This window comes from Hoplias malabaricus, chromosome 1 (assembly GCF_029633855.1).
Source record: "Hoplias malabaricus isolate fHopMal1 chromosome 1, fHopMal1.hap1, whole genome shotgun sequence".
NCBI lineage: Eukaryota > Metazoa > Chordata > Actinopteri > Characiformes > Erythrinidae > Hoplias > Hoplias malabaricus.
This window is the reverse complement of record NC_089800.1, coordinates 83760150-83785408: the sequence shown is the minus strand read 5'-3', so window position 1 is coordinate 83785408 and position 25259 is coordinate 83760150. Positions and strand designations below refer to the sequence as shown.

Below are 25259 nucleotides of genomic sequence, written 5' to 3'. Positions count from 1 at the left end.
GAGACTGCTTCTCCCCAAATCCCTTATAGGGTTAACTGTGTGTAATTTAAAAGAGGAATTGTTTTTAAACTTCTGTAAGAAATGTTCACAGCTGTGTTAATCGCTAAACATCTGTGATGATGATGATGATAATATCCAGAAGTACTTAAAGACTCAAATCTCCCAATCTTTTTTTAAATTTTATATTATTGTTAGGATTTTGCCAAATAACACCTTTTATTCTTTATATTTTGAAAAACAATTTTAGTTGAAGTCAGTAATACATACATAAATACACAATTTAAATAGCAGTGTGTATAAACATATACACATATATAAGCAGAGTACGGAACTCTATTATTCATTCATTCATTATCTGTAACCCTTATCCAATTCAGGGTCGCGGTGGGTCCAGAGCCTACCTGGAATCATTGGGCGCAAAGCGGGAATACACCCTGGAGGGGGCGCCAGTCCTTCACAGGGTGACACACACTCACACACACATTCAATCACAAACTCACACAGAGAGAACACACCAACTCCTCACAGACAGTCGCCCGGAGGAAACCCACGCAGACACAGGGAGAACACACCACACTCCTCACAGACAGTCACCCGGAGGAAACCCACGCAAACACAGGGAGAACACACCACACTCCTCACAGACAGTCACCCGGAGGAAACCCATGCAGACACAGAGAGAACACACCAACTCCTGACAGTCACCTGAAGGAAACCCACGCAGACACAGGGAGAACACAGGAGACCTCCAGGTCCCTGGAGCTGTGTGACTGTGACACTACCTGCTGCGCCACCGTACTGCCCAACTCTATTATTATTATTTATTACACTGTATCATAATGACAGACTTAATTTGCGATACTGTACATTTCTCTCAGTAGTTTTATCAGAGGGGGATGGGTCCCCATTGTGGGTCTTGGTTTCTCCCAAAGTTTCTTCCTCCAGCCTCGAGGGATTTTTTTTTCCTTGACACTGTCGCCTTTGTGTTGCTTGCATTGAAGACTTTTAAAAATGTTTAAAAAGGTTTTTAAAACACCAAAAAATTATGGGCAGTTGGATAAATCCTTTTCCTGAAGCAGCTCTAAGGAGTAAAAACAGTTCTGCACCATGCTGCATGTAGAAATGCTCCTTTCAAGTCAGGAGCAGTGCACTTCTAAAGCATCCTGAGACGTCTGAAATGCTTGAATTACCTCTTGCAGAGAGGACACAACGTAGTGTATTAACCTTTTCATTACCTCAGTGTGTCAGGTCACAGCATTGATATCTCCATCTAAGGATGTGTCAGTAATCGGTCTGTTTTTCTTTTCCTTTTCCGTAGATGTGTCATGTGTGGCAGAAGGCTCCAGTAAAGCAGTAGAGAATGGTCTACAGCTTCCGCACCACAGCCATAGAGCAGTGCAGCACAGCAAGGTAGGAGTTAACACCCATCATCATGCAGCGTGGGTTTTCAAACAGTCCAGACATATTTAATTTCATCCCCCATGTGTCATAAGCAGTGATTGCACATTTAGATGAGCAGCTGTTTTGATTTAGCTTTGTAGTGCAGAAAAAAGGAAAGGCTCGTGGAGACTATAAATAGCCGTCTTGTCTGTTTCTGATGCTAAATTTAGAGCATCTTCAAAAACTGTTTATTTAAAGAATTCGTCTCGGTGTTTGTACAGTCATGTCGTAGATTGTGTCTTTGTCTTTGTGGGGACACAGAAGCAAACTGAAATGGTGATAAAATTTGGGCTCCTGAGGTTGAGATTTGGGTTAGTTTTAGAAGTCTTTATTTAATTGTTATTAAATTATGCTTTTGCACATGGTATTTATTAGCCATAACATTCATTATCTGTCACCGCTTATCCAGTTCAGGGTTACGGTGGGTCCAGAGCCTACCTGGAATCATTGGGCGCAAGGCGGGAATACACCCTGGAGGGGGCACCAGTCCTTCACAGGGCAACACAGACACACACACATTCACTCACACACTCACACCTACGGATACTTTTGAGTCGCCAATCCACCTACCAACGTGTGTTTTTGGACTGTGGGAGGAAACCCATGCAGACACAGGGAGAACACACCACACTCCTCACAGACAGTCACCCGGAGGAAACCCACGCAGACACAGGGAGAACACACCACACTCCTCACAGACAGTCACCCGGAGGAAACCCACGCAGACACAGGGAGAACACACCACACTCCTCACAGACAGTCACCCGGAGGAAACCCACGCAGACACAGGGAGAACACACCACACTCCTCACAGACAGTCACCCTGAGGAAACCCACGCGGACACAGGGAGAACACACCACACTCCTCACAGACAGTCACCCGGAGCGGGAATCGAACCCACAACCTCGAGGCCCCTGGAGCTGTGTGACTGCGACACTAACCTGCTGCGCCACCGTGCCACCCTCCATTACATACATTTCTGTTTAATTGTTTGGAAATGTAACAAATATTAAGAAAATAGTAAATTCTATAACAGATATTTAAAGAGGAGCTTTAATACAGCATTAAATTTTCAGGGGCTCTTGTCAAAATTGATAATAATTTGATTCATCCTTGCAATGCACAGGACATTGTGTGTGTATTTCCACGTCATGTGGACACAGCTGCAGTGTCAAAGCCTGATTGGCATTATTAGTTATCAGTCAGTGATTAAACTCTTCACGGCTGTGTGGCCTTTCCCCTGCAGGCTCATTACTGTCACCAGCAGCAGTATGTCTGCTCAAGCTGAGGGCAAAACACATACTGAACCCAGACACGTTTGTCCCCTCACTGTAGCACAGATGCAGATGGGGAACTAACAGGCTAATGTTTTTTGTTTTTTTTCTTGTTGTGTTGTGGTCTTCAGCCTCGTCTATAGCAGACAGACTGAGGAAAAACACAGAGAAGCTGAAACAAGAGCAGGCTGAACACCTCTGTGTAATAGAATTAAGGGGAGAGCTAAGGTATACTTTACTTCATAGACACATTTGGGGGAAAATGTAATGGGTCCTTTTACGCTGCAAGAAATTTCTATAATAGCACATAATTACTTTCTCCTTTTCCAGTTTTTGTGACTCATTTTTGCCTTTTAAGCTCTGCACAGTAAGTATGAGCTGATCATTTTAGTTCTTTCTTTGTGTCTGAATCCAGATGTCATTACTGAGATATTGATGTCATATACAGCCAGAGACCACTCGATGTGTAACTGGATTAATTAAAGGCATTAGTTTGGATTTCAGAGTCACTTTGCCCTGTCCTTGGCACAGCAGGACGGAACGGACATGAGGGAGATAACGCCACAAACTCGGAAATGTTTTAATATTATTCCAGAAGTTGTGGGACTGCTCTAATGTTTATTTTATAGAGCGTGTTAAATGGAGTCTGAAATCAGCTTTCTCAGTTCGGCTCATTTTGTACACACTCCCGGGACCCGGAGGATCGCTTATTTTCAAAGTACTTTTATATTAATGGGGAATATTTCTAATTTATGATTAATTTATGATTATGAATTCTTTGGTCCCTGCTTTGTTTTGTAGTATCTCTTCAATGCGGCCTTGTATCTGGTCTCAAGCCGAGAAGGTGGATTACGCAGACTGGTGCCTCTGTGTAATGCCCTGTATTACATTACACTGCAGTACATCTCAATCAAACGCGGTGTCTATTAATTTGCTCTTTTTAAGGCTGCTGCTCTGCTTTATTGGTATTCAGCACTGTTCTTCTGCCTGACACATGCCTTGATCTGATTATTGATTGCTGCCAGTGTTTCTTTTGCAAAATGTCATTTTATGCCTCAAAAACGAAATGATGAGGGAGGACAACATGTATGATGTCATCAGCTGTGCCTGTCTGAAACTGATATTGAGTGCCTAGAAGCTTGTAGCTCCCCACTTTAGCTTTTAATCCCTCTACACAGTGGAGATTTTCTTGTTTGAAGCAGTGCTGGAACGTGCTAACATCACGAATTAGAATAATCACTGTTTCAACTTGGGAGAAAAAAGATTTGATTGGTGGAATATGCAAAAAAGAAATTACCTCTGGATGCTGTATAAAGTGTTGGCACTTCGCAGTTATAATAGAAGTGCTTCTCTGTCAGCTGTTGCTGATTAGCTTCTAATATGGATACATCCTGGATGAGATCACAGTTATTATTTATTGAGTTAATGTAAAAGATACACGGTCAGTGCTTTAATCATGTGTTCATCCTTAATATTTATCTTCCTCTATACATTTTTTTTGCCCCAACTTTATCCATCATTCATTCATTGTCTGTAACCCTTATCCGGTTCAGGGTCGCAGACAGTCCAGAGCCTACCTGGAATCATTGGGTGCAAGGCAGGAATACACCCTGGAGGGGGCGCCAGTCCTTCACAGGGCAACACACACACTCACACATTCACACCTACGGACACTTTAGAGTCGCCAATCCACTTACCAACGTGTGTTTTTGGACTGTAGGAGGAAACCGGAGCACCCGGAGGAAACCCACGCAGACACAGGAAGAACACATCAACTCCTCACAGAAAGTCACCTGGAGGAAACCCACACAGACACAGAGAGAACACACCAATTTCTCACAGACAGTCACCCGGAGGAAACCCACACAGACACAGAGAGAACACACCAATTTCTCACAGACAGTCACCCGGAGGAAACCCACACAGACACAGAGAGAACACACCAATTCCTCACAGACAGTCACCCGGAGGAAACCCACGCAGACACAGAGAGAACACACCACACTCCTCACAGACAGTCACCCGGAGGAAACCCACGCAGACACAGAGATAACACACCACACTCCTCACAGACAGTCACCCGGAGGAAACCCACGCAGACACGGGGAGAACACACCACACTCCTCACAGACAGTCACCCGGAGGAAACCCACGCAGACACAGGAAGAACACACCACACTCCTCACAGACAGTCACCCGGAGGAAACCCACGCAGACACAGGGAGAACACACCAACTCCTCACAGACAGTCACCCGGAGGAAACCCACGCACACACAGAGAGAACACACCACACTCCTCACAGACAGTCACCCGGAGCTGTGTGACTGCGACACTAACCTGCTGCACCACCGTGCCGTCCTCCAACATGACAGCTTTTTTATGCCTTTTGTATATGACTTTTTAACTACACCCAGATCCCACAGATGGAAAAGTGTTTTTAGGCACACAATCATGTCACATTTTAGAGTCACCTGTAATCTCCTTTATCACTTGTATACCTTTAACTACTAGAAGAATTTGGGCCTCGTTCCTCTGGAGGTAATGATGACCGTACTCAATAAGCAGCCATAAAATATGCAATCAAACTTTAATGAATGCAGATAACATCAAAATATCAACTCTGCTGCAACCTTCCATTAAGGCGCACAGACTCAAAAAGAGTTGTAATAACAATCACGGGTCAGACCCCCCAGACCCATGCCCTTCATTGTAGACCTAGGGGGATGGGAACGGCTAAGCCAGTCATTCACCATATGGTCATGAGCTGGCTAATAATCTGGGCTTACCCGCAGGGCTAGCCTCAGTCTGAGCAGTCCTTCGCAGAGCTATGCACACACAGAGCTGGTGAATAGCTACAGAGATCACCACCACGGATACCCATGGGCCCGATCCAGGTTCAATGGCCGAGCAGACTGAGCACGATGCTAGGCCGTGCATTTACCTCTCCGCCCTCATCGAGCTCTTCCTCCGTGAGCACTCGCCAGCCGAGGCCCTCTGGTCTTTCCTGGCCATGTGCTGGTTCTGGCCTGAATGTGTGGAGGAGGGCAAGGACATTTTCCTGAGCTCCACCCTAATTGTGTTGCGACGGCTTGTCCAGGACAAGCTGACCCGCCTGCTGGAGGATATGGCTTCCTGCATGGCCTGCCAAAAAGCAGCCGAGGTATCAATGCTCCTGGCTTATTTACCAATTCTGTTGTGTGTGAAGTTGCATGAATGTTAGTGTGTTCATGGTCAGATACTTGTGATAAATATGATGCGTATCCTCACTTGTCTTACTTACTAAATTCTTAGCAAATGTCTATGACCATTTTGGTTCAAATTTAATAATGAACTATCCAACTGTTTTTATTTGAGACAGTTTTAGGGAGTCTTTATTTATCTGCACACACTTTTCTGGAAACCTGTATGAGATCTGTATTATCCCTGTCCAAATGTGTGTGTGGTCTAATTTTGTGTTATTTGTTTTGGACACTGCCGCTGCTTAACAAATTTGTTTTGGCAGCTTGTTCCAGGGCAGTCTGCAAATAACATGGAATTGCATGTGTTACAATGTCTCAGTCGCTAAGATAACGTTTTGCCCCGATATGCTCTGCTGGGGTATCCATTCGTGATTGTGTTTATCATTGCTTTGGACTTTTTTTGTACCTTGGAGATTACTCTGACTGGCTTTAAATACAAGAGTACTTTATTAGTAAAACAGATACCGAACTCCTCAGAGAGTCGAAGTAATAATATTTGTTTAAAGCGAGCACTAGTGCCTATAATGGGAAGTGCAGTGTAGCTTGTGTGGCTCTGTGCATTGATTTATGTGCCTGTGTCTTTATTTATTGAGCTTTTAAAAGAAGATGGCAGCATGGCACAATAGCCCTTAGCTCAGGGATGAATCACAGCGTGTCAGAGCTTTTACTACTGCATGACGGGACGTTTTCCTCTGAGCAATGGGCACAGCTCGCACTGGGGACATCCCATATTTTACCTGGGCATTTCTGGGAGGCTTCCCCCTGCTCCTTTAAATGCACTTGGGAAGAACAGGTGCTGAATATTTGTTTGGTTCCTGTTCGAAGTGCCGGATATTTTAGGGGGTTATATATGACAGTGTGAATGTTTAGGAGCTGACCCCAATTCTTTAATTCACCAATTAAAGCTGTGGAAAGCTAGCAACTGGCTGTTCTGTTGCTGTAAGAAACTCTGCCTGATGGACACACGCACTAAGTGGTAGTTGTTTTTCCAGTAAATTATAGTGGAGTCTGGAGGCCCTGACTTGTGTATTAATGGTCATTGAATCATCAGTGCTGATTGTTTACCGTTTGCTTGGTTGGGAATAGCTTGAAAGAAGCTGCAGGAAAGTCTAAACTAATTAAGGTGTTAAAGTTAAAGGTTAGTGTGAGAGAGCTGAGGTGTGGCAGTTTAGCGCCCAGCTCATGGAAAATGCCAAATACGGCTAATCCTCTTCTTGGCAGATGTATATAAGCACCATAATCCTTCTGCCTCCCACGCTGCTTGTTATGACCTTACTGAGTTCAACACTGCTGCTTTGCATCAACTTTGTCCACTATAAATAATAAAAAATAACCTGCACGTCTCAGGACCTCTGTTTTTTTTTCATATGCTGTTTACAGCGACTGGAGATGCCCTCATTATCTCGAGGCTTCTAGGCTACTAACGTGCAGTAGCTCACCAGTAACACGGAGCGTAATATTGCTTGTCTCATACTGTGTGGTTTGTGCAGAGCACTAAATACGCTTCAAGGCCAAAAATATCTCTACAAGCAGCATTCTATAAATTCCTCTAGCATTGTAAAGTTAGTTAATAGTGAGAATTTAGAGGAACATATTGGTGAAATGGTGCAGGGTGGAGGCAGAGGTTTGCTGAATAAGTGAGGAATGTTTCTGTTTATGTCTGTATGTAATTGAATGTTCTGGTGTGCCAGGTTTAGCCGCAGTGTTTGTTTGGGGCTGGGGTGTGTGCTGCTGCTGCTGTCTTTGAAGTACTACATTGCACCTGCCAAGGCTTAGCATCAGGAGACCTGGATTTAAAATAAACAAAGCCCTGTCACACATGCTTAATGACCTCCAAGTAAGCTCTGTTTACTAACAGGGGTGTCGAATCCTTTTGTTTTGTCTACAGAAGGAGACCAGACGACACATTATGACTTTATTTTTTTCTCAAAGTACGTTCTTTTCAGGGGTTCAAAAAATAATCTGGTATTAGCTTGAGAGCAACGTGGGGGATTTTATCTTTTATTTCCAAGAGGGAAAGGAACATATAATTGCTTGGGTTTTGCTTGCTATCCATGAGAGAGACTATCCATGGATCTGCAGAGCAATTGCAGCATTTAGTTGTCCTTACAGTATGAACCATGGAGTTGCATTGTGGGTATTTATTTACTATTTTTAATGAAATAATAATATCAAAGTCCATACATTATGCTGTAGAACCAGTCCTAAAGAGTTGATAAATAACATCTGCACTGCCCCCTACTTTTTCTCTGCCTAATCCACCTTAATTGTGGTGGATATCTCTTCTGAATCCCGCTGTCAGCTTGGACACTAGCATTAATAGCAGTGGTTGTTGACCAGCCAGAAAAGTCGTCATTGTATTGATGTTATTGAAAGGCCTTGGCCTTTGGCAGCATGTTCACACTGTCTGGCCTCTTCTTTATGTGCTCTGGAAGCTGCAGTGGGTCACGCGAGTGAGGGGAGGCATTTCCCGCCACATGCGCAGCTAGAGGGTTTTTTGTCCGTTCACCAGCAATTGATATGCAGATTTCAGTGGGCAGCAGCACTTTTTTTTTTTCCTCCACTTTCTGTCCTGCCTACGTGCACAGAACCTGTTACTGATCGATAGCTGGATCCCATCAAAAGGCCCCTTTAGCCCTGAAGGGATCGTTAGCCTCACTGAGCGTTTACTTGGACATTCTGTGGTGGTTTATCATCAAGTTGGAATAGGAGGAAGAGCGTTGAGCATGACTTGGTGCAAAAATTAGACCAAAAAGAAGGGGAAGCAGGAGATTAATCTGAAGAGGAATAACAGAATTGGGTTCATGGCCACTATGCCAACCTTTAGGGCAGGCAAGCTTAGGAGAAAGGGATGTTCCTTGGCCCGGAGAACCAAGCGCCATGCTAGAGCAGCCTGGAGACTCCTTTATAGGCTGCTTTTTATGGTGAGTAGACTTTGGGACCATGGGCATTAGGGCAGTGGCTTAAATAGACATGTCAGGTATCAAAATAAGCAGCTATTTGCATTCTGAATTTTATCGACTTATTGTTGAGGACGGTGATGGGTCAGGGGGGGTATATTGCACTGTATCCATTTTGTGGATAATGTTGCTTGGTTATATTTTTGAGAATAGCTTGGTGTGATGATTGTTCTGACAGAGTGATGTTTATACAGATGGCCAAGTTGAAGCATGCTGACACCCAGTAAAGGAAGCGTTGGAGGAGCTGTCATCTGTGTTTTAAAGAGCAGGAGTGAAATCAGGACAGAAGCTGTCAGCTCTTCATGTCATTATTATGTGGTGGGGTTTCTCTCTCTCTCTCTCTCACTCTCTCTCTTTCAAACCCCCGCCCCTTTTGCCTCCACACGCTCCCATTTTCATCTCTTAATTGGTTATTTGGGTCACCCGTCGCGCAAACAGTCATTCTTTCACAATGCTGTGCTGCAATGCCTTCGATTAGAGGATGCCTTATTGTACCTTCTGGCCAGGTCATAACTGTGAGCTTGCTTAGAAAAGCTAGCATTGTGTCAGCAATATACTGTGAAAAGAGAGATAAACGCTTCATCTTTTCCAGGTGTTTTCATAAGCCTCAGAGTATTCTTCTGGCTGTGCGCGGTGTGACAGCCCAGCGAGCTCACCTTCACCCCCTGGTGAACGCAGCAAAAATGTACGACTGTTTAAGTGCTTGCTAGAATCACTTTTGTCTGGGTAGGACAGAGCAGGGACGGGGTTCCCTACTGCCCCTGCTGCAGGGTTCCCGTTTAATATGTCAACATGATATTGCTCTTTCTGCTATTGTCCCAGCTGTAAGGTAATAGATACACACACACAGAGGGAGAGAGATAGGGTCACAAAGAGTTTGTACTTGACTTTGGTGTTTATTGTTAAGCGTTTAGTGGTGGGCAATACAGCAATAAAAATCTCCAGTTTTAATACGGGAGCATATTTACAGCACACACCTCGTCACTGAACTATGAGGGTCACAAATACAACAAAAATAATCGTTCATTAATCGTAATCGTGGTAAAATGTACAATTAATCGTGATATTGATTTGCGCTCATATCGCCCAGCTCTAGTACAAAGCATTTCCAAGAAGACTTGAAAAATACCACATCGCACCTAGCATTTTTGGCTCCGCAGTGTCAAGATCAAGTGTAGTATCTGTTGTTATCCGTTTAATATCTGATACGTCCTCTATATGTGGACTACATATTAAATAGATTTTTAGAGCAGGAAGAAAGGCTTGCTCCGTCTGCTCCACGCATCGACCTGGTATTTCAGTACTTCCGGGAACAGCGCACCTCCTTTTTTAGGGGGCAAGCGTGGCCTGGTGGTTACGGAACTGGGCGTGTAACCAGAAGGTCGCTGGTTTGATGCCCAGAGCTGGCAGGTCATGACTGAAGTGCCCTTGAGCATGGCACCTAACCCCCCAACTGCTCCCCAGGCGCCTAGGGCTGCCTACCACTCCGGCCATGTGTGCTCACTGCCCCCTAGAGTTCACTAGTGTGTTTCACTGCACGGATTGGGTTAAATGCGGAGAACCAATTCCTCTGTGTGCAAGCACAGTGACCAGTTCTAATACTAATTACTAGGAGAGTGATGTCCAGTACAAATATGAAAGCTGCTCTAGAGATACAGCTTGGAGCACGACTGAGAACAGCTACATTAATGCCATCACGCAAAGCTGCATCTGCTCTAGAACCGGTATGATTGGCTTCCCAAAAATCAGGTCCCAGGTTGTGGGAAATGCTATTGCATTCTATTTCCTTCTCGTATCCTGAGGTCACTCACACATTCTGGTAATGGAATTAACACACACAAGTTGTGTATTGCTGGTTTTAGCCTTGAAGAATGTGTTTAATATGCTACTGGCATACACCACATTTAACAGGTTTGGAAACTTATTTTTTTCTCCTATAAACTGATTAAAACAGCCAGTGACTTTCAAGTTTTATGATGATTTCTTTTGCCTCTTCCTCCCTTCATCTGAAAACGTTTCTTATGACATCACATTACAGCTCGCCCATGCAATATTTATGGTGTTTTTCCTGCGTGTGTATATTAAACATGCTCTAAACGTTTAATCTACTTAGTTGATAGAGGTTCATATTTCACTGTGGTGAAGACAGCCGCGTGCTCAGTGTTTGTGAGGGCCTCTAATCTGTCTGTAATTAATGGGAAAGAGGAGCTCGTGGGAGCTCCACTGTTGATGTGGGTGGTCTTGCCTTCACTCCACTGCCTCTGGAGTCGTGAAACTTCTTTGAGACGGAAGCTACTGCCATCCAGTGCAGCCCCTTCTCCTCACTTCCCCTCATTCCTCTTTTTTTTCTCTCTCTCTCTCTCCCCCTCTATCGCTCTCTCTCTCCCTGCTTGGCAGACCAGCTTTGAAGCCACTTCTGCACACTGTCTCTGGAGTGACCACACTGTAATTAGCAAACAGTGCAGCAAAGCAAAGCTGCTGGCTCCACCAGAGACCCTCCTCCCCCCTCCCTTCACTCCACAGCTAAGCCACTGACTCATACAAAGCTCTCACTCTCTGCCTCCATTTTTTCGCTCTCTTGTTTATTTGTATCTCATGTTATTCCCTCATTCTCTTTCACTCAACTCTCTTGCCCTGTCTCCTTTGTTCCTCTCTCTCTTATTTATATGTGTGCATGCATTTGCGTGTGTGTGGGTGTGTGCATGTTTCCTCGATTTTCTGTCTTGGTCTTGGAGGTCTCTTCCTCCATCTCATTTTCTCACTCTCTCTTTCCTTCACCCCTCACACACACACACATCCTTGCACCCACTCATCCTTTCTTAAACACACACATGCAGGCTCACACACACTGCCCTGTGGTGTGTTTCTCTGCTGTTCTTCACAGGCTGGCCGATGTGTCTGACGACGTTGGTCACACATGGGTTCGTGTTTAATGTGTAAAGACGTTTTAGAGAAGATCAGCCACTCAGTGAGACTCCGGCTGACACTCTGGTGGTCTTTCCTGTTAAATGCTGTGGCTTCTTTTTGTTTACTCAATGCATTCCACAAAAGTCAGATGGAGGATTTGGAGCTGCTCGGTTGCGGTTCCAGGCACGCGCTCGCACACAAGTTCTCTGTTCCCTGAGAGCGGAGGACGTGGCCGATGAATGATGCAGCACAAGCTGCTGGCATTTATTTTGGGACCTTTAGTGTAAGTGATATTTATGCTGGTATTGATCTCTTACCTTTAGAAGGGAGCAGTATCCGAGGTGTCCGTTCTATTGGTCTAAATGCTGACATAGCTGTGAGCGTGGACCGCACATCTACAAGTAATCAATGCTTACTATTTCAGGGCTTTTTTTGAAGCCATTTTATAAAGTCAGCAAAGAAAGCGAGGGGCAGTTAATCTGTGTTAATATTTAAAACCATCATGAACTGGTTCGAACTGTATATGCCTGTGACAGAAGGATCGGTGTGTATTAAAGTGTCAGTAGTTACTGTGATACTTGTCTGTGATTCAAATAGACCTCAGCCTATGGAGATGTAATTCCTCTCACATAAAGCTCACAGCTTCTTTTCTGGTGTGATTCATTTTTATTTTTGACAGAAGACTTTCTTTTGTTGGTTTTGGTCAACGCTGTTATAAGATACGAAGCACATCATGAAACTTGTAACTCCCTCACTCAGTCATACATACATACACACGTATGGGAAGCATGGAAAATCGCCTCGAGCTCAAAGAGAGGGAAACTTTACAAGACACAAAGAGAAAGAGAGAGAGAGATAATTATCAATGCACATGCGATTCCTCTCTCTGTGCTCAAGAGAGGGGTATCTACACACGTGAACTGTTAAAACTTGCAGGTTTATATTTTCCACTTGGTGTTTTTGTGAGGAGTGTGGTGTGTTCTCCCTGTGTCTGCGTGGGTTTCCTCCGGGTGACTGTCTGTGAGGAGTGTGGTGTGTTCTCCCTGTGTCTGCGTGGGTTTCCTCCGGGTGACTATCTGTGAGGAGTGTGGTGTGTTCTCCCTGTGTCTGCGTGGGTTTCCTCCGGGTGACTGTCTGTGAGGAGTGTGGTGTGTTCTCCCTGTGTCTGCGTGGGTTTCCTCCGGGTGACTGTCTGTGAGGAGTGTGGTGTGTTCTCCCTGTGTCTGCGTGGGTTTCCTCCGGGTTACTGTCTGTGAGGAGTGTGGTGTGTTCTCTCTGTGTCCGGGTGACTGTCTGTGAGGAGTGTGGTGTGTTCTCCCTGTGTCTGCGTGGGTTTCCTCCGGGTTACTGTCTGTGAGGAGTGTGGTGTGTTCTCTCTGTGTCCGGGTGACTGTCTGTGAGGAGTGTGGTGTGTTCTTCCTGTGTATGCATGGGTTTCCTCCGGGTGACTGTCTGTGAGGAGTATAATGTGTTCTCTTTGTGTCTGCGTGGGTTTCCTCCAGGTGACTGTCTGTGAGGAGTGTAGTGTGTTCTCCCTGTGTCCGCGTGGGTTTCCTCCAGGTGACTGTCTGTGAGGAGTATGGCGTGTTCTCTCTGTGTCCACGTGGGTTTCCTCCAGGTGACTGTCTGTGAGGAGTGTAGTGTGTTCTCCCTGTGTCCACGTGGGTTTCCTCCAGGTGACTGTCTGTGAGGAGTGTAGTGTGTTCTCCCTGTGTCCGCGTGGGTTTCCTCCAGGTGACTGTCTGTGAGGAGTGTAGTGTGTTCTCCCTGTGTCCGCGTGGGTTTCCTCCGGGTGACTGTCTGTGAGGAGTGTGGTGTGTTATCCATGTGTCCGCGTGGGTTTCCTCCGAGTGCTCCAGTTTCCCCCCACAGTCCAAAAACACGGGTCGGTAGGTGGATTGGCAACTCAAAAGTGTCCATAGGTGTGAGTGTGTGACGCCTTTCGAAGGATTGGCGCCCCCTCCAGGGTGTGTCCCTGAACTGGATAAGTAGTTACAGACAGTGAATGAATGAATGTAATAATGCATCCTTTCAACGTCCATTGTACTTCTGTGCCCCGAAGTACCTCCAAATACAAAGGCATGTGCACAAATATTTTCCCCTCCATGTTTCCCCTCTAATCCAAGAAAGATCAGAGAGGAAAGAGACACTACGAATGGCCTGTTCCTCCCAGCCTCTGATCCATGCGGCCAGGCAGTGTCATAGCAGTGGCACCTCTCTATAGGATGAATTCAGATTATAATATATGAAAGGAGTGACACTACATTTGTTCATTTCCAAAATTTGACTATGCAAACTGATTCATAATAAACCTGAAGAGGAAAATGATTAGGGGAAACCTGCTCACAAACGTTGTGCAAATGAGTAAACTTCACAAAAGGAATTCCATATTTAAAGCTCATAACATTTATAATCACTGCAACATTACTTTGGTTAGTGATTGTTAGTGATTTGTGATTTACCAAATTTGTCTTTGACAGATTTATAAAAGGGAAACCTGGACTTTTGATGCTTTACAACAACATTTTACAAGAGAGAACACTTCCTTGTTTTAAATGAAACTAGCTATGGATTGCGTGTTTTTTTTTCTCAGTAGTTAGAGAGTGTTTTGCATCTTCTGGCTTCACTCATATATTTTGAATATATCCCACAACATGTCTGTGCCTGCATCTCATTCGAATACATGTTCAGTTCGTTCTCTTTCCCTCGTGTTTCTTTTCTAGAGCGTGGAGACAGTGTGTACACTCTACCACTCCTTCCAGGAGGGTTCTGGGGGACTGATGGAAGGCCAGAAGGATTCAGCAGGGCCGGAGCCCACCCTTCTCAGGCCCTGTCCACGCCACATGTCCGCCACAGAGAGACTGCGCAAGGTCATTCAGGAATTAGTGGACACAGAAAAATCCTATGTCAAGGTAATAACCATCAAACACCAAAGCAGCAGAGACACATAAATTGATTCGTACACTAGCTGTCACACACAGTATTCTGTATCTACATAACAGTCTTTAAGTGTGTTATCAGTGGCCAGTTTAACATGCACTAAATTGAGACATTAGGTACAATAATATTATGACATGTGAGATGCAGAAAAATTGCACTTCAAAAGTCTTGGAGGATGCAGAGTTGTCTTCATCCCCAATTAGCTGGCGATGTACGGTAAGCGAATACAGTCACGGGGTGGCGACAACTGACATTCAGAAGCTAATTGGGCAAAAAATAAGACCTTCCCCTGCAGAGAGTGTAACTTAAATAGTTGATAGATGCTTCACTGACCCCCTAGGGACACCATAATTAATTAACTTCAGCACAGGTAAAAAAGAAGCTCTTCATGTCAGGGCTCATCTGTTTGTTGGATAAAAGCAGACATTTGAGGCATGTATCCGACTGTGGAAAAATGGTTGGGCAGTACTTGAGTCGTTTTTTGTTTTTGTTTTTTCTACCCACTGCTAGTTGATGTTTTGGTTGAACTCTGTATCAGTATTAAAGCAGTGTTCTGATGGGGAACTCCTCCTGGTTGATATGTGCCTGGAAAGCGATTGATTATCCCCATGGACACTGATTTGTTAGTGGGGGGGCAGAGTGCTATAAACGAATCCTGTGCTGAAGCAGAAACCATTTGTCTATGATGTGCTGCACTGGCACTGGTGGGTTGCTGTAAATCAGCCTAACGAGAAATATCCAGACTGATGCACTGACAGTCTTCCAGTACCTTAACTTGGCCATAGCCGGCGTTGAAGAATCATCGGGGGAGATACTGGACACAGCTTTAGCTGGTTGAATGAAGGCAGGCTCTTGTGCAGCTGTTCCACATCCCCCTTTCGCCACCATACTCAGTACCAAACATCAATAAACCAACAGGCATCGGGCTGTGGAGCAATGGGACTGTGTTCCCTGGAGTGACGGAACTCTCAGTGTGTCTCGATGTGTTGGAAAGGACTCTTTGATCCAGAACTACATCCAACATTAGCCCTGCACTAATGCTCATGTAATCGAAACCAAATCATAATACCTTTCAGAAATGTCTCAGTGTGTGAAAACCCCTGGATACACAGTGTAAGAAGCAGAGAGAAAGACAGATATGAAGATAGGGGAAGATGGAAGAGAAGGATTGTACATGATTTAGAGGATCACCTCTGTACTAGGCTCACTTTGCCAAAGGCTGTGTCTAGAATCCTTGTGAGTAAGGTTTCTGACTCATTCCTCTTTCCCCCGTTAGGACCTCAGCTGCCTGTTTGAAATTTACCTGAAGCCTCTGCAGAAGGAGACGTTCCTCACACCGGATGAGGTAAGTCATTGAGCATTGAGCATGAGCATTAAAGCTAATTCTACAGATGTGTGTGACCCAGAGCTCATGAAAGCAGGTAGAAATATTCAGTGTACAATATTGAATCTAACCTTTTAATTGATACCACATTGTGTTTTTAAGGAGATCAAAAAAAGGATCAGTCAGTAAGTGTAATATAATGGAAAGACATAATTATCCAGTTACATTTCAACTGTATAGCCTTGCTGGGTTCTCCACTGGAGCCCACTGACCTGGATTTGACCCTGAGATACTTCAAGACTTCCCTAAGAAATGATCAGTCAATACGCAAAGAGGAGTGGACCGCATTAAAGACCCATTAACACATGAGCACATGCTCTTGCACAGAACAAGCAGAAAATAAGTGGCCGAGCTTTGCACTGAGAGAGAAAGGATCAGGTGTAGGATTCTGTTCAGTGTTTATACTTCTGTTTTTTTCTGATTAATCTCCTATTTAAAAATGAAACCTATGCAAGGATCCTATGCTTTTTCTCAGGTTTTTGCACGTAGCTTTTTATTAAAGCAGATAATTAAAATGAATTGCCTGGCGATCTGAGGCTCTGTTGGTTTGATATGATTTGGTTGCTCCCTTCCTCCAGATGGAGAGCTTGTTTGGTAGTCTGCCAGAGATGCTGGACTTTCAGAAGGTTTTCCTGCAAACCTTGGAGGAGAGAATAGCCTCCTCTCCAGACTTCAGTACTCTCGAGACCCCTGTGCAATTCAAGGTAAGACATACTGCAAACACAAGCACATACTATTAATATACAGTACTTCAGCACCCCGGTGCTTATATGAAAATATACCCACACTTAGCTTTCTGTACGATGACCAGCAAAAGAGAATAGAGAGGTGACATAAATTGTACTGACAAGGCATAGAGAGTGTTTTTATGGCTTCAGTGGGTTGGTAGTAGGGTGTAAGTGCATGCTGTCAGTAGTGAGAGAGATCATAGATGTGAAGATGGGGGAGGGCGTCTTGGTGCAGTTGGAGCTGCCGGTGCTCAGCTTGGATGGGCATTTCCCTCCACATCTCTGTATGATTTTTAAAAACCTCCTTTACCAGGCTTTAATGGCTGAATAATACTGTGTCTTTTTCATAGTAAACACCTCTCTGAGTCTAATGATTTATCTCTAACTTTGAATTTGTTTTCACCCGTTTAGAAAGTGTTGTTTTCACTGGGTGGATCCTTTCTTTACTACGCCGATCACTTCAAACTCTACAGTGGCTTCTGTGCCAACCACATCAAGGTCCAGAAAGTTCTGGAACGAGGTACAGTTCAATCTCATTGCCGTTAAATTGCATCATAATCACCAAAATAATAACATTAGAATACTCTTGTAATTTTTGGAATGAATAACGGGGCCACATTTCATGCCATAAATTCTGTGTGGTTCCGCAGGCAACGCTCCCGTTGAGTAGCGACGCCCCCCTCCCCTCCCCCACGTTCAAGTGTGTAATTTTTGCCTGTGGTATTTTCCATCCTAATATTTTTAAACCTAAGAATGAGGATGTTTTCCCGACCAAAAAAGGCAATCATCTGACCACTTCAGTACATTTCCATCTTCTGCGTTTAGTCTTTGATTTAGAGCGGCGTTCCTACCTTCCTAAAAAGACGTGAACCTAATGTTAGAAATCAACACAGAAGGCAAAAACTGACGGTTATGGCGCCACAAAAAGGCTCTAAGCAGACCTGAACATATGGGGAGTATTTGTGAATAACAGCATGTTCAGGAGTTACACCAAAGGTGCACCAGACTTGGCTACCACTCGATTCCTGCCTTCCTTCTCGGCCCACCACCCTCATCTTAGAAGGCACCATGGCCATCCAAACATGTACACAGTTTTTAATACAGGTCTAAACGGGGGGTTTGGCCTCCAGGCTGGAAGCCTGCTCTATAATAGTGATAGGATCATTAAAGCTTACAGTACAGACTCATAATTTTGAGTCAGAGTGTGGCTGAATATAAATGTTGAAGTTAATTTATGCCTGCAACATTGGCCTGGTTTTCAGGCTTGGGCAGACTGCCCAGTTCAGAATGAATGAGAGAGTCAGCTGGCCTGCAAGTATCAAGAGGGGGAAAATTGCACCCCAGTGTCTCTTTAATTTGTCCCATTACAGGATCAGAGCAACAGCCCTGTGAGCAGGTACAAAAATGAGCGTTTAATGTGGGGAAAGGAAGCTTGGTGTTTTCACAAAAACCTCACGTACCGCTGGGTCGTCCCATGACCCGTTTCACGCAGCTAACTCATGAGACGAGGGGCTCGTGTGGGTGTCTACGTAACTGCGAGTTCTCACATACTGCGTGTGTTGTGCCAAGAGTTCTGCTCACACAGCGATAAAGATTTTTTTTGTGTCGACTTGTTAATTGCCTGCCAATTACTCTCTGAAGTGTCTGTGTAGTGGTGGCGTGGAGTGCCTCAATAATTGTTCTAATAGCTCCTCTTGAACTGAGCACGAAGGCAACCACTATCTCTGATACTTCGGTGCAGAGAAAGAGGTGGCGCTGTTCAACCCCTCACAGTCATTCATTACAGCAAAGAAAAGCAGCTTCATCTTTGGTTGGAGCATGAATCAGCAGTGAGCTCCGGCAGTGCTCTTTCAGGGAAAGCACCGGCAACACACACCGCCTGCATGGCTCCTCCTCCCCCCCTCACCTTGTTGTTCCCCGGTATCTGCAGTGTTGCCATTTTACTGCAGTGATTGTAAAAGGGGCGTCACACAGCCTGTGCTGCCTCCTTGTGGATGTGTGACGAGTCAGGAGCAACACGCGTAGCCTGAGGCCACTTACATGCAGCCCTAACTAAGTCCTCCACGGTAATAAGTCCAAAACATAACGGGAGCTCGTGTGTGTGTGTGTCCAGCAAAAACAGATCGAGCCTTTAAGGAGTTCCTTGACGCAAGAAATCCGACCAAGCAACACTCATCTACTCTGGAGTCGTATCTGATCAAGCCAGTGCAGAGAGTGTTGAAATATCCCCTGCTGCTGCGAGAACTGGTGTCTCTGACTGACACGGACAGCGAGGAGCACTATCACCTGACAGGTACGCCTCACAGGCAGTTATCAATCAGATTTTTTTTAATGTGAAGTTGTAAAACAGGAATGCGTCTGGTTTCATCTGACTTAATCCTCAACAAGTGGTAATTCATGATTGTTACAGAGGCCTTGAAAGCTATGGAGAAAGTAGCTAGTCACATAAATGAGATGCAGAAGATCTATGAGGATTATGGTGCAGTGTTTGACCAGCTGGTGGCAGAACAAAGTGGCCCAGAAAAAGAGGTACTGCATCAAACCTAGTACTGGCCTTTCTCACAGTAACAACATGTCTTTACACATTCGTTCATCATGAATTGTGTCTTTCTGTCTGTAAGGTCACGGAAATTTCCATGGGAGAATTCCTCATGCATTCCTCTGTGATCTGGCTCAACCCGTTCCCTTCTCTGGGCAGAATGAAGAAGGAGCCTGAGCTGACTGTATTTGGTGAGTGGCCACTGGACCCATGCCCACTTTCTTGTCCAGTCTCAAACAAATGGCTTTTGAAATAGCCATGAGAGCCACTGCCCGTGCTCTTATTGGGTGGGAAAGTAGCAGAGATGCTCTTTCAATATAGAACAATACCAGACAGATGCTAGCAGCACTACTGCAGCTGTCATTCATTTTTTTTGTATGGAATTCCTGAAATGTAAATCTACTTAGAGCTGGACTGTATATATGTTTCTTAGTGAACAGTTGCTCTGAAAGGACTGAAATGCCAAGCACTTTCCCAGAACTCGTTCCCATGAGATCTGAAAAACCCAGAAGGCTGCTCTGGTGGAACGTAACGTCAGAGTCTGTGGGTGTGGGATAAAGGAGTGGTCTATTACGTACACACACTCACTCATGACAGTTCAGGACTCACTTTAACTGAGTTAACGTTTACAAGCTTGTCTTAAACGCAGAGTATGAAAGGTCCAACGAATGTCAGGTTCTGTAACTGTCTCATTTTTGAAAAGACAAACATGATTATCCAAGATTTCACACAAATAGATGCTGCAGTGCCATTTGTCAAGAAAACACCATTTCCACTGTGTATTAGCTCTTACTGCTTTATGGAACATGAAAATAAGGTTTTGTCATCAAGCTTTCATTTGTGGCCTTCCTCAAAGAGTCCCGCTAATTTTCTGCATCTCAGCATCTCCCGAGCTCACCAGAAATGTGTTTCTTCTTTCATTAAAGTGTTTAAGAAAGCGGTGATACTGGTCTGCAGGGAGAGCAACAAACAGAAAAAGAAAATGGTGAGTCTCTTCAGTGACACTCAGGCTGTGAATATATTTGCAAATGAATTCAAAGCAAATTCCTTCTTTTTTATTCATTGCTTTCGTACGTTGTTTGTGTCCCTGTCAGAACGTCCCCCGTTCCGCCCACTCTCACGGAGACCAGGACCCCTTTAAATTCCGCTGGCTCATCCCCCTGTCAGCATTGCAGGTTAGATTGGGAAACACGGCAGGTAAGAGACATGAGCCGGCCGCTCTTCGCTGCAGAGACCGTCTCTCAGTCTGATGCAAATCAGATGTCATACTTATATTCCTCATTCCGGTTACAGAAACCAACTGCGTTTGGGAGCTGATTCACACCAAGTCAGAAATAGAGGGCAGACCAGAGACCGTGTTCCAGATGTGCAGCAGGTGGGAGACATGCTTGTTCTGTTTTAAAATAAAGCACTAATTTATACCTGGCACATGAAGCTGACCATGGCCATCGCTCTCTCTTTCAGCATGCCAGAGTGCAAAGTCAACGTCGTGAAGGTGATCCGCTCTGTGTTGCGGGAGAACGTGAGGCGAGGCATGCGTGGAACCGAGCGTCCTGCTGAGAGAACCTGCAAAGAGCGCTTCACTCCTATGAGGAGAACCTTACCTTCTTCTGCCAAGCTTGGTCAGTCCTCTTAGTTTCACTGATACCATTGTGTGAAATTGGGGATTTCACTGATATATGTTAAATCTCTGAATAATTTAGTCACTGAAATTCATTCATTTATTATCTGTAACCCTTATTCAGTTCAGGGTCGCGGTGGGTCCAGAGTCTACCTGGAATCATTGGGCGCAAGGCGGGAATACACCCTGGAGGGGGCGCCAGTCCTTCACAGGGCAACACACACACTCACACATTCACTCACACACTCACACCTACGGACACTTTGGAGTCGCCAATCCACCTACCAACGTGTGTTTTTGGACTGTGGGAGGAAACTGGAGCACCCGGAGGAAACCCACACAGACACAGAGAGAACACACCACACTCCTCACAGACAGTCACCCAGAGCAGGAATCGAACCCACAACCTCCAGGTCCCTGGAGCTGTGTGACTGCGACACTAACCTGCTGCGCCACCGTGCCGCTCCACTGTGATACAAACACTGGATTTTTTCTTTTTTTACAGTGATGTTAGAAGAAAGAAGGAAATGTCAGGTCTACCATGCAAATGTGGGCAGCTCATTTTATTTGTTCTTTAAAATGACTGGTCAAGTTACATTTTTAAAAGTAATGCTTATTATAATCGTTAAATATTGGTTCATCTGAAGGGGGGAAAGGTTAACTGGGGTCTATTTTGCCTCACAACACACTACCTGGGGGGCGTCACGATGGTGCAGCAGGTTAGTGTCGCAGTCACACAGCTCCAGGGGCCTGGAGGTTGTGGGTTCCATTCCCGCTCTGGGTGACTGTGAGGAGTGTGGTGTGTTCTCTCTGTGTCTGTGTGGGGTGTGGTGTGTGGTGTGTTCTCTCTGTGTCTGCGTGGGTTTCCTCCGGGTGACTGTCTGTGAGGAGTGTGGTGTGTTCTCTCTGTGTCTGTGTGGGGTGTGGTGTGTTCTCTGTGTCTGCGTGGGTTTCCTCCGGGTGACTGTCTGTGTGGGGTGTGGTGTGTTCTCTCTGTGTCTGCGTGGGTTTCCTCTGGGTGACTGTCTGTGAGGAGTGTGGTGTGTTCTCTCTGTGTCTGCGTGGGTTTCCTCCGGGTGACTGTCTGTGAGGAGTGTGGTGTGTTCTCTGTGTCTGCGTGGGTTTCCTCCGGGTGACTGTCTGTGTGGGGTGTGGTGTGTTCTCTCTGTGTCTGCGTGGGTTTCCTCTGGGTGACTGTCTGTGAAGAGTGTGGTGTGTTCTCTCTGTGTCTGCGTGGGTTTATTCCAGGGTGTATTCCCGCCTTGCGCCCAATGATTCCAGGTAGGCTCTGGACCCACCGCAACCCCGAACTGGATAAGGGCTACAGATAATGGATGGATGGATGAATGAACACCTACTCGCCATGAAAGTGTGTCATTCCTTTGACAGCACATTCTTTCATATAATACCTTTCTGTAATGTGTTGTGAACAATTAATTTCCCATCAAACAATTTGGAATCACCCTTATTCAATAACCTTTGCATTTTGGAAACTCAGAATTCCTATTCAAACCTAAAGGGGTAACGCAGACGACCCATCAGTTGCTCCGTGCACAATGATAGCAGTGTGACATGCCCATATTTTATTTTATGTTTTTATTTTATTTTTTTTTACACTCAGCGAGACTAACATCTGTGTGGTTTGTGTGGTGCCTGTTTTGTAGGTTCCTCTCGAGCTTCTTGGATCTGCAGTAAGCCAATAGGTGTTTTGTCCCTTGCCAAAATTGACCAGGTGAAGCCACCTCTCCTGGAGTTTGATACAACTAGTGAGAGTAGTGGGACTCCCAGCAGCGAAGGCCTTCCTCGCGATCAACCGACGAATCCCCCACCCAAAGAGGAGACGCACCCCACCATTGGGCCAGTCAGCGTCAAAGAGTCGGACATCGTTTATGACGAGGATAGTGAATATAGTGAGTGTTTAGGTCATCACCACTCGGTCGAAGCTCAGTTCCAGGAGCTGCATCTGACGGAGGTCCCGCAAGCTCCCCGTGTCCAACCTGAGGGAGGAGAAGTGGACACTCCTGAGAGACAACCTCCAGCACAGATACGTCACTTCTGCGCAGTGAAGCGCAGGCCAGGTGGAGACGGAAGCAGCTTCAGACGCAGAGAGGGGGCGCTGCTGAGCATGAGGCAGCACAGCCGCTCTCTGGACAGCCAATCGGAATCAGTAGTGGTTGGCGTGGACCTGAATGCTCTGCTGGAGCGCGAGTTCAGCGTCCAGAGTTTGACCTCGGTCGTTAACGAAGACTGCTTCTTTGACAACGCCACAGAGAAGCCAGAGAGCAGCGTCACCGCAACGACTTCTTAGCTAATCTGCCTCTGACCTGCGGCTCAGCTCCGAATGAACTTCTGTCCACTCGGTTGGTCAGTTGTCTCAGGCAAACTAGGACTAAACGGCATCTGAAAGTCTTTGATAAATACACACTGAATGTCTGGCCACGTGGGTCCCCGTCCAAGTCTTAAATGTCGGCTTTTACGCTGCTGGCAACGGCGGGACAGGCCCCTCTCGTCAAAGACAAAGACAGTGGGGTCCAAAGGGAAGATCACTTTGAAAATAGGGGGTTTTATTTCCTTATAAACTTGGGAATGACAACCACAGGCTTTTACACTGTTAAAAAAAAACAACAGGAAAAAAAATGTCTATGATTTATAGAATTATAACTATGCGATGTTTGTAATACACAGTCAAATTAGAATACACGCGTGATCTCAGATTTTGGACCCCACTGTGTATTTCCTGTAGTGCCACATCGACTGAGATCTTTTCTAAACCTGATTTTAGAATCTGTTTCCTCTCATTCAGCAGCAGACTTTACCCTTGATTTTCTTCCCTCTGATACTTGATGTAATAGCAAGAGAACTGATGCAAAGTAAAGTCAGTCAGCCGCCCCCATACACACACAAAATCCACACACACACACGCGACCGGTACTATTGAAGCTGTGCTTTGCCTCCAGTCTTAACAGAAGTGGAGGCTTCTAAACCAACTCCAGGAATAATATTTCTCCAGACTCTGCCTTGCTGTACGGTGTTTTGTGCACTACACACAAACTTTGCCTAACTTTTAGCTTTGCTTTGTTTTTATTTGTACATCGAGTTGTTTTAAGCATTTTTATATTATTTATTAATAGTTTATTTCTTTTTATTAATGGGAAGCAAAACCATGGCTCGAGACTTGGTTTTTCTTGAAGGAAAACAAAGTAGACATGACCTCTGAACTGAACCTGACACGGAGTGTAATGTAATTGTATCTTAATTACTAAAGCAGCCATGCTGTGTAGAGACCGGTATACAGAACAGACTCGCTGTCGGATACAATCGGCGCTGTTTAACTGATGTGCTGTTGGGTACTTGCCATAAAAAGTCATTTCTATTGTTCAAATATGTATAGTATTTTTTTCTAATTACTGTACTGTAACTTAAATTTTAATATTGTACATCCCTTTGATATTTCAAGGATTGAGAAGGTGCTGTAAATGTAATAAACCATGTCTCGTAAAGTTGTGGTGCAGAGTTTTTTTTGAATAATAATGTGTTCTGTTTGGGGATTCAGCTTTAGTTACAGTGCTATGAAAAGAGGGAATTCCTTGTTTGTTTCATGGCTAGTCAACGCTAGTCAACCTTAGGAAGCTATGGAGCCACACACAGTTGAATATTAAAATGAGTAATCACAAGATCAAACACCTGAAAGGATTTAAGTAGCAAATGTATTAACCACTAGGAATATTTTGGGTTTTTTAATCTAAGAACATAAATATTTACTTTCAAATACAGTGGAACCTCTACCTACAAACTTGATCCGCTCCGTGACCCGGTTCGTAAAAAGTTCGTTTCTCGAGTCACCCTTTTTGCACTGATATATGTTTACAACACTCTCAAATTAGTAAAAAAATACATGTAGCGTTACTAAAAATAAAAAAGAAATACAATAGTTTTAAGTGGTTACATATTGAAGACGTGACGACTGGCTGGAGGAGTAACACAGGCACTGGCTGTATGACGGGAGGTGGGGGGTGGGTGTAATAACGGAGAGTAGGCGGTGAATGTGGGGAGACGAAGCGTAGATACGACTTAACTTTGAAATTCGTGCTATGTCTTTTATTTACACTAATGCTAAATTGCTAAAGCTACAATGTGCTAATCTTAAAAGCTCACTGAAGTCTGGGCGCTGGGAGACTCGCCTATTGGGGTCAGTGGCCATTTCCAGCCGCCGACTCGGAGGAGG

The 25259-nt window shown here is 45.0% G+C and overlaps 1 protein-coding gene and 1 non-coding gene across 3 annotated transcripts in view; both read left to right on the top strand.

Moving 5' to 3' along the window:
• The window catches only part of tiam2a (TIAM Rac1 associated GEF 2a), a 77722-nt gene extending 53343 nt beyond the window's left edge, over nt 1–24379 (top strand). For both annotated transcript variants that reach the window (XM_066675476.1, XM_066675479.1), the window contains exons 15-27: nt 1319–1410; nt 14546–14734; nt 16039–16107; nt 16725–16850; nt 17286–17394; nt 18988–19167; nt 19285–19403; nt 19496–19604; nt 20340–20398; nt 20508–20610; nt 20707–20788; nt 20878–21035; nt 22699–24379. In XM_066675476.1, the coding sequence (XP_066531573.1) occupies nt 1319–1410; nt 14546–14734; nt 16039–16107; nt 16725–16850; nt 17286–17394; nt 18988–19167; nt 19285–19403; nt 19496–19604; nt 20340–20398; nt 20508–20610; nt 20707–20788; nt 20878–21035; nt 22699–23342 (2039 nt within the window). In that variant the 3' untranslated portion in view covers nt 23343–24379. The remainder of the gene's footprint in view (nt 1–1318; nt 1411–14545; nt 14735–16038; nt 16108–16724; nt 16851–17285; nt 17395–18987; nt 19168–19284; nt 19404–19495; nt 19605–20339; nt 20399–20507; nt 20611–20706; nt 20789–20877; nt 21036–22698) is intronic.
• Nucleotides 10055–10241, top strand: LOC136670419 (U2 spliceosomal RNA). Its single transcript, XR_010795627.1, has one exon. It is a non-coding gene; the product is annotated as a U2 spliceosomal RNA (small nuclear RNA).
• Nucleotides 24380–25259: the final 880 nt, after the last annotated feature.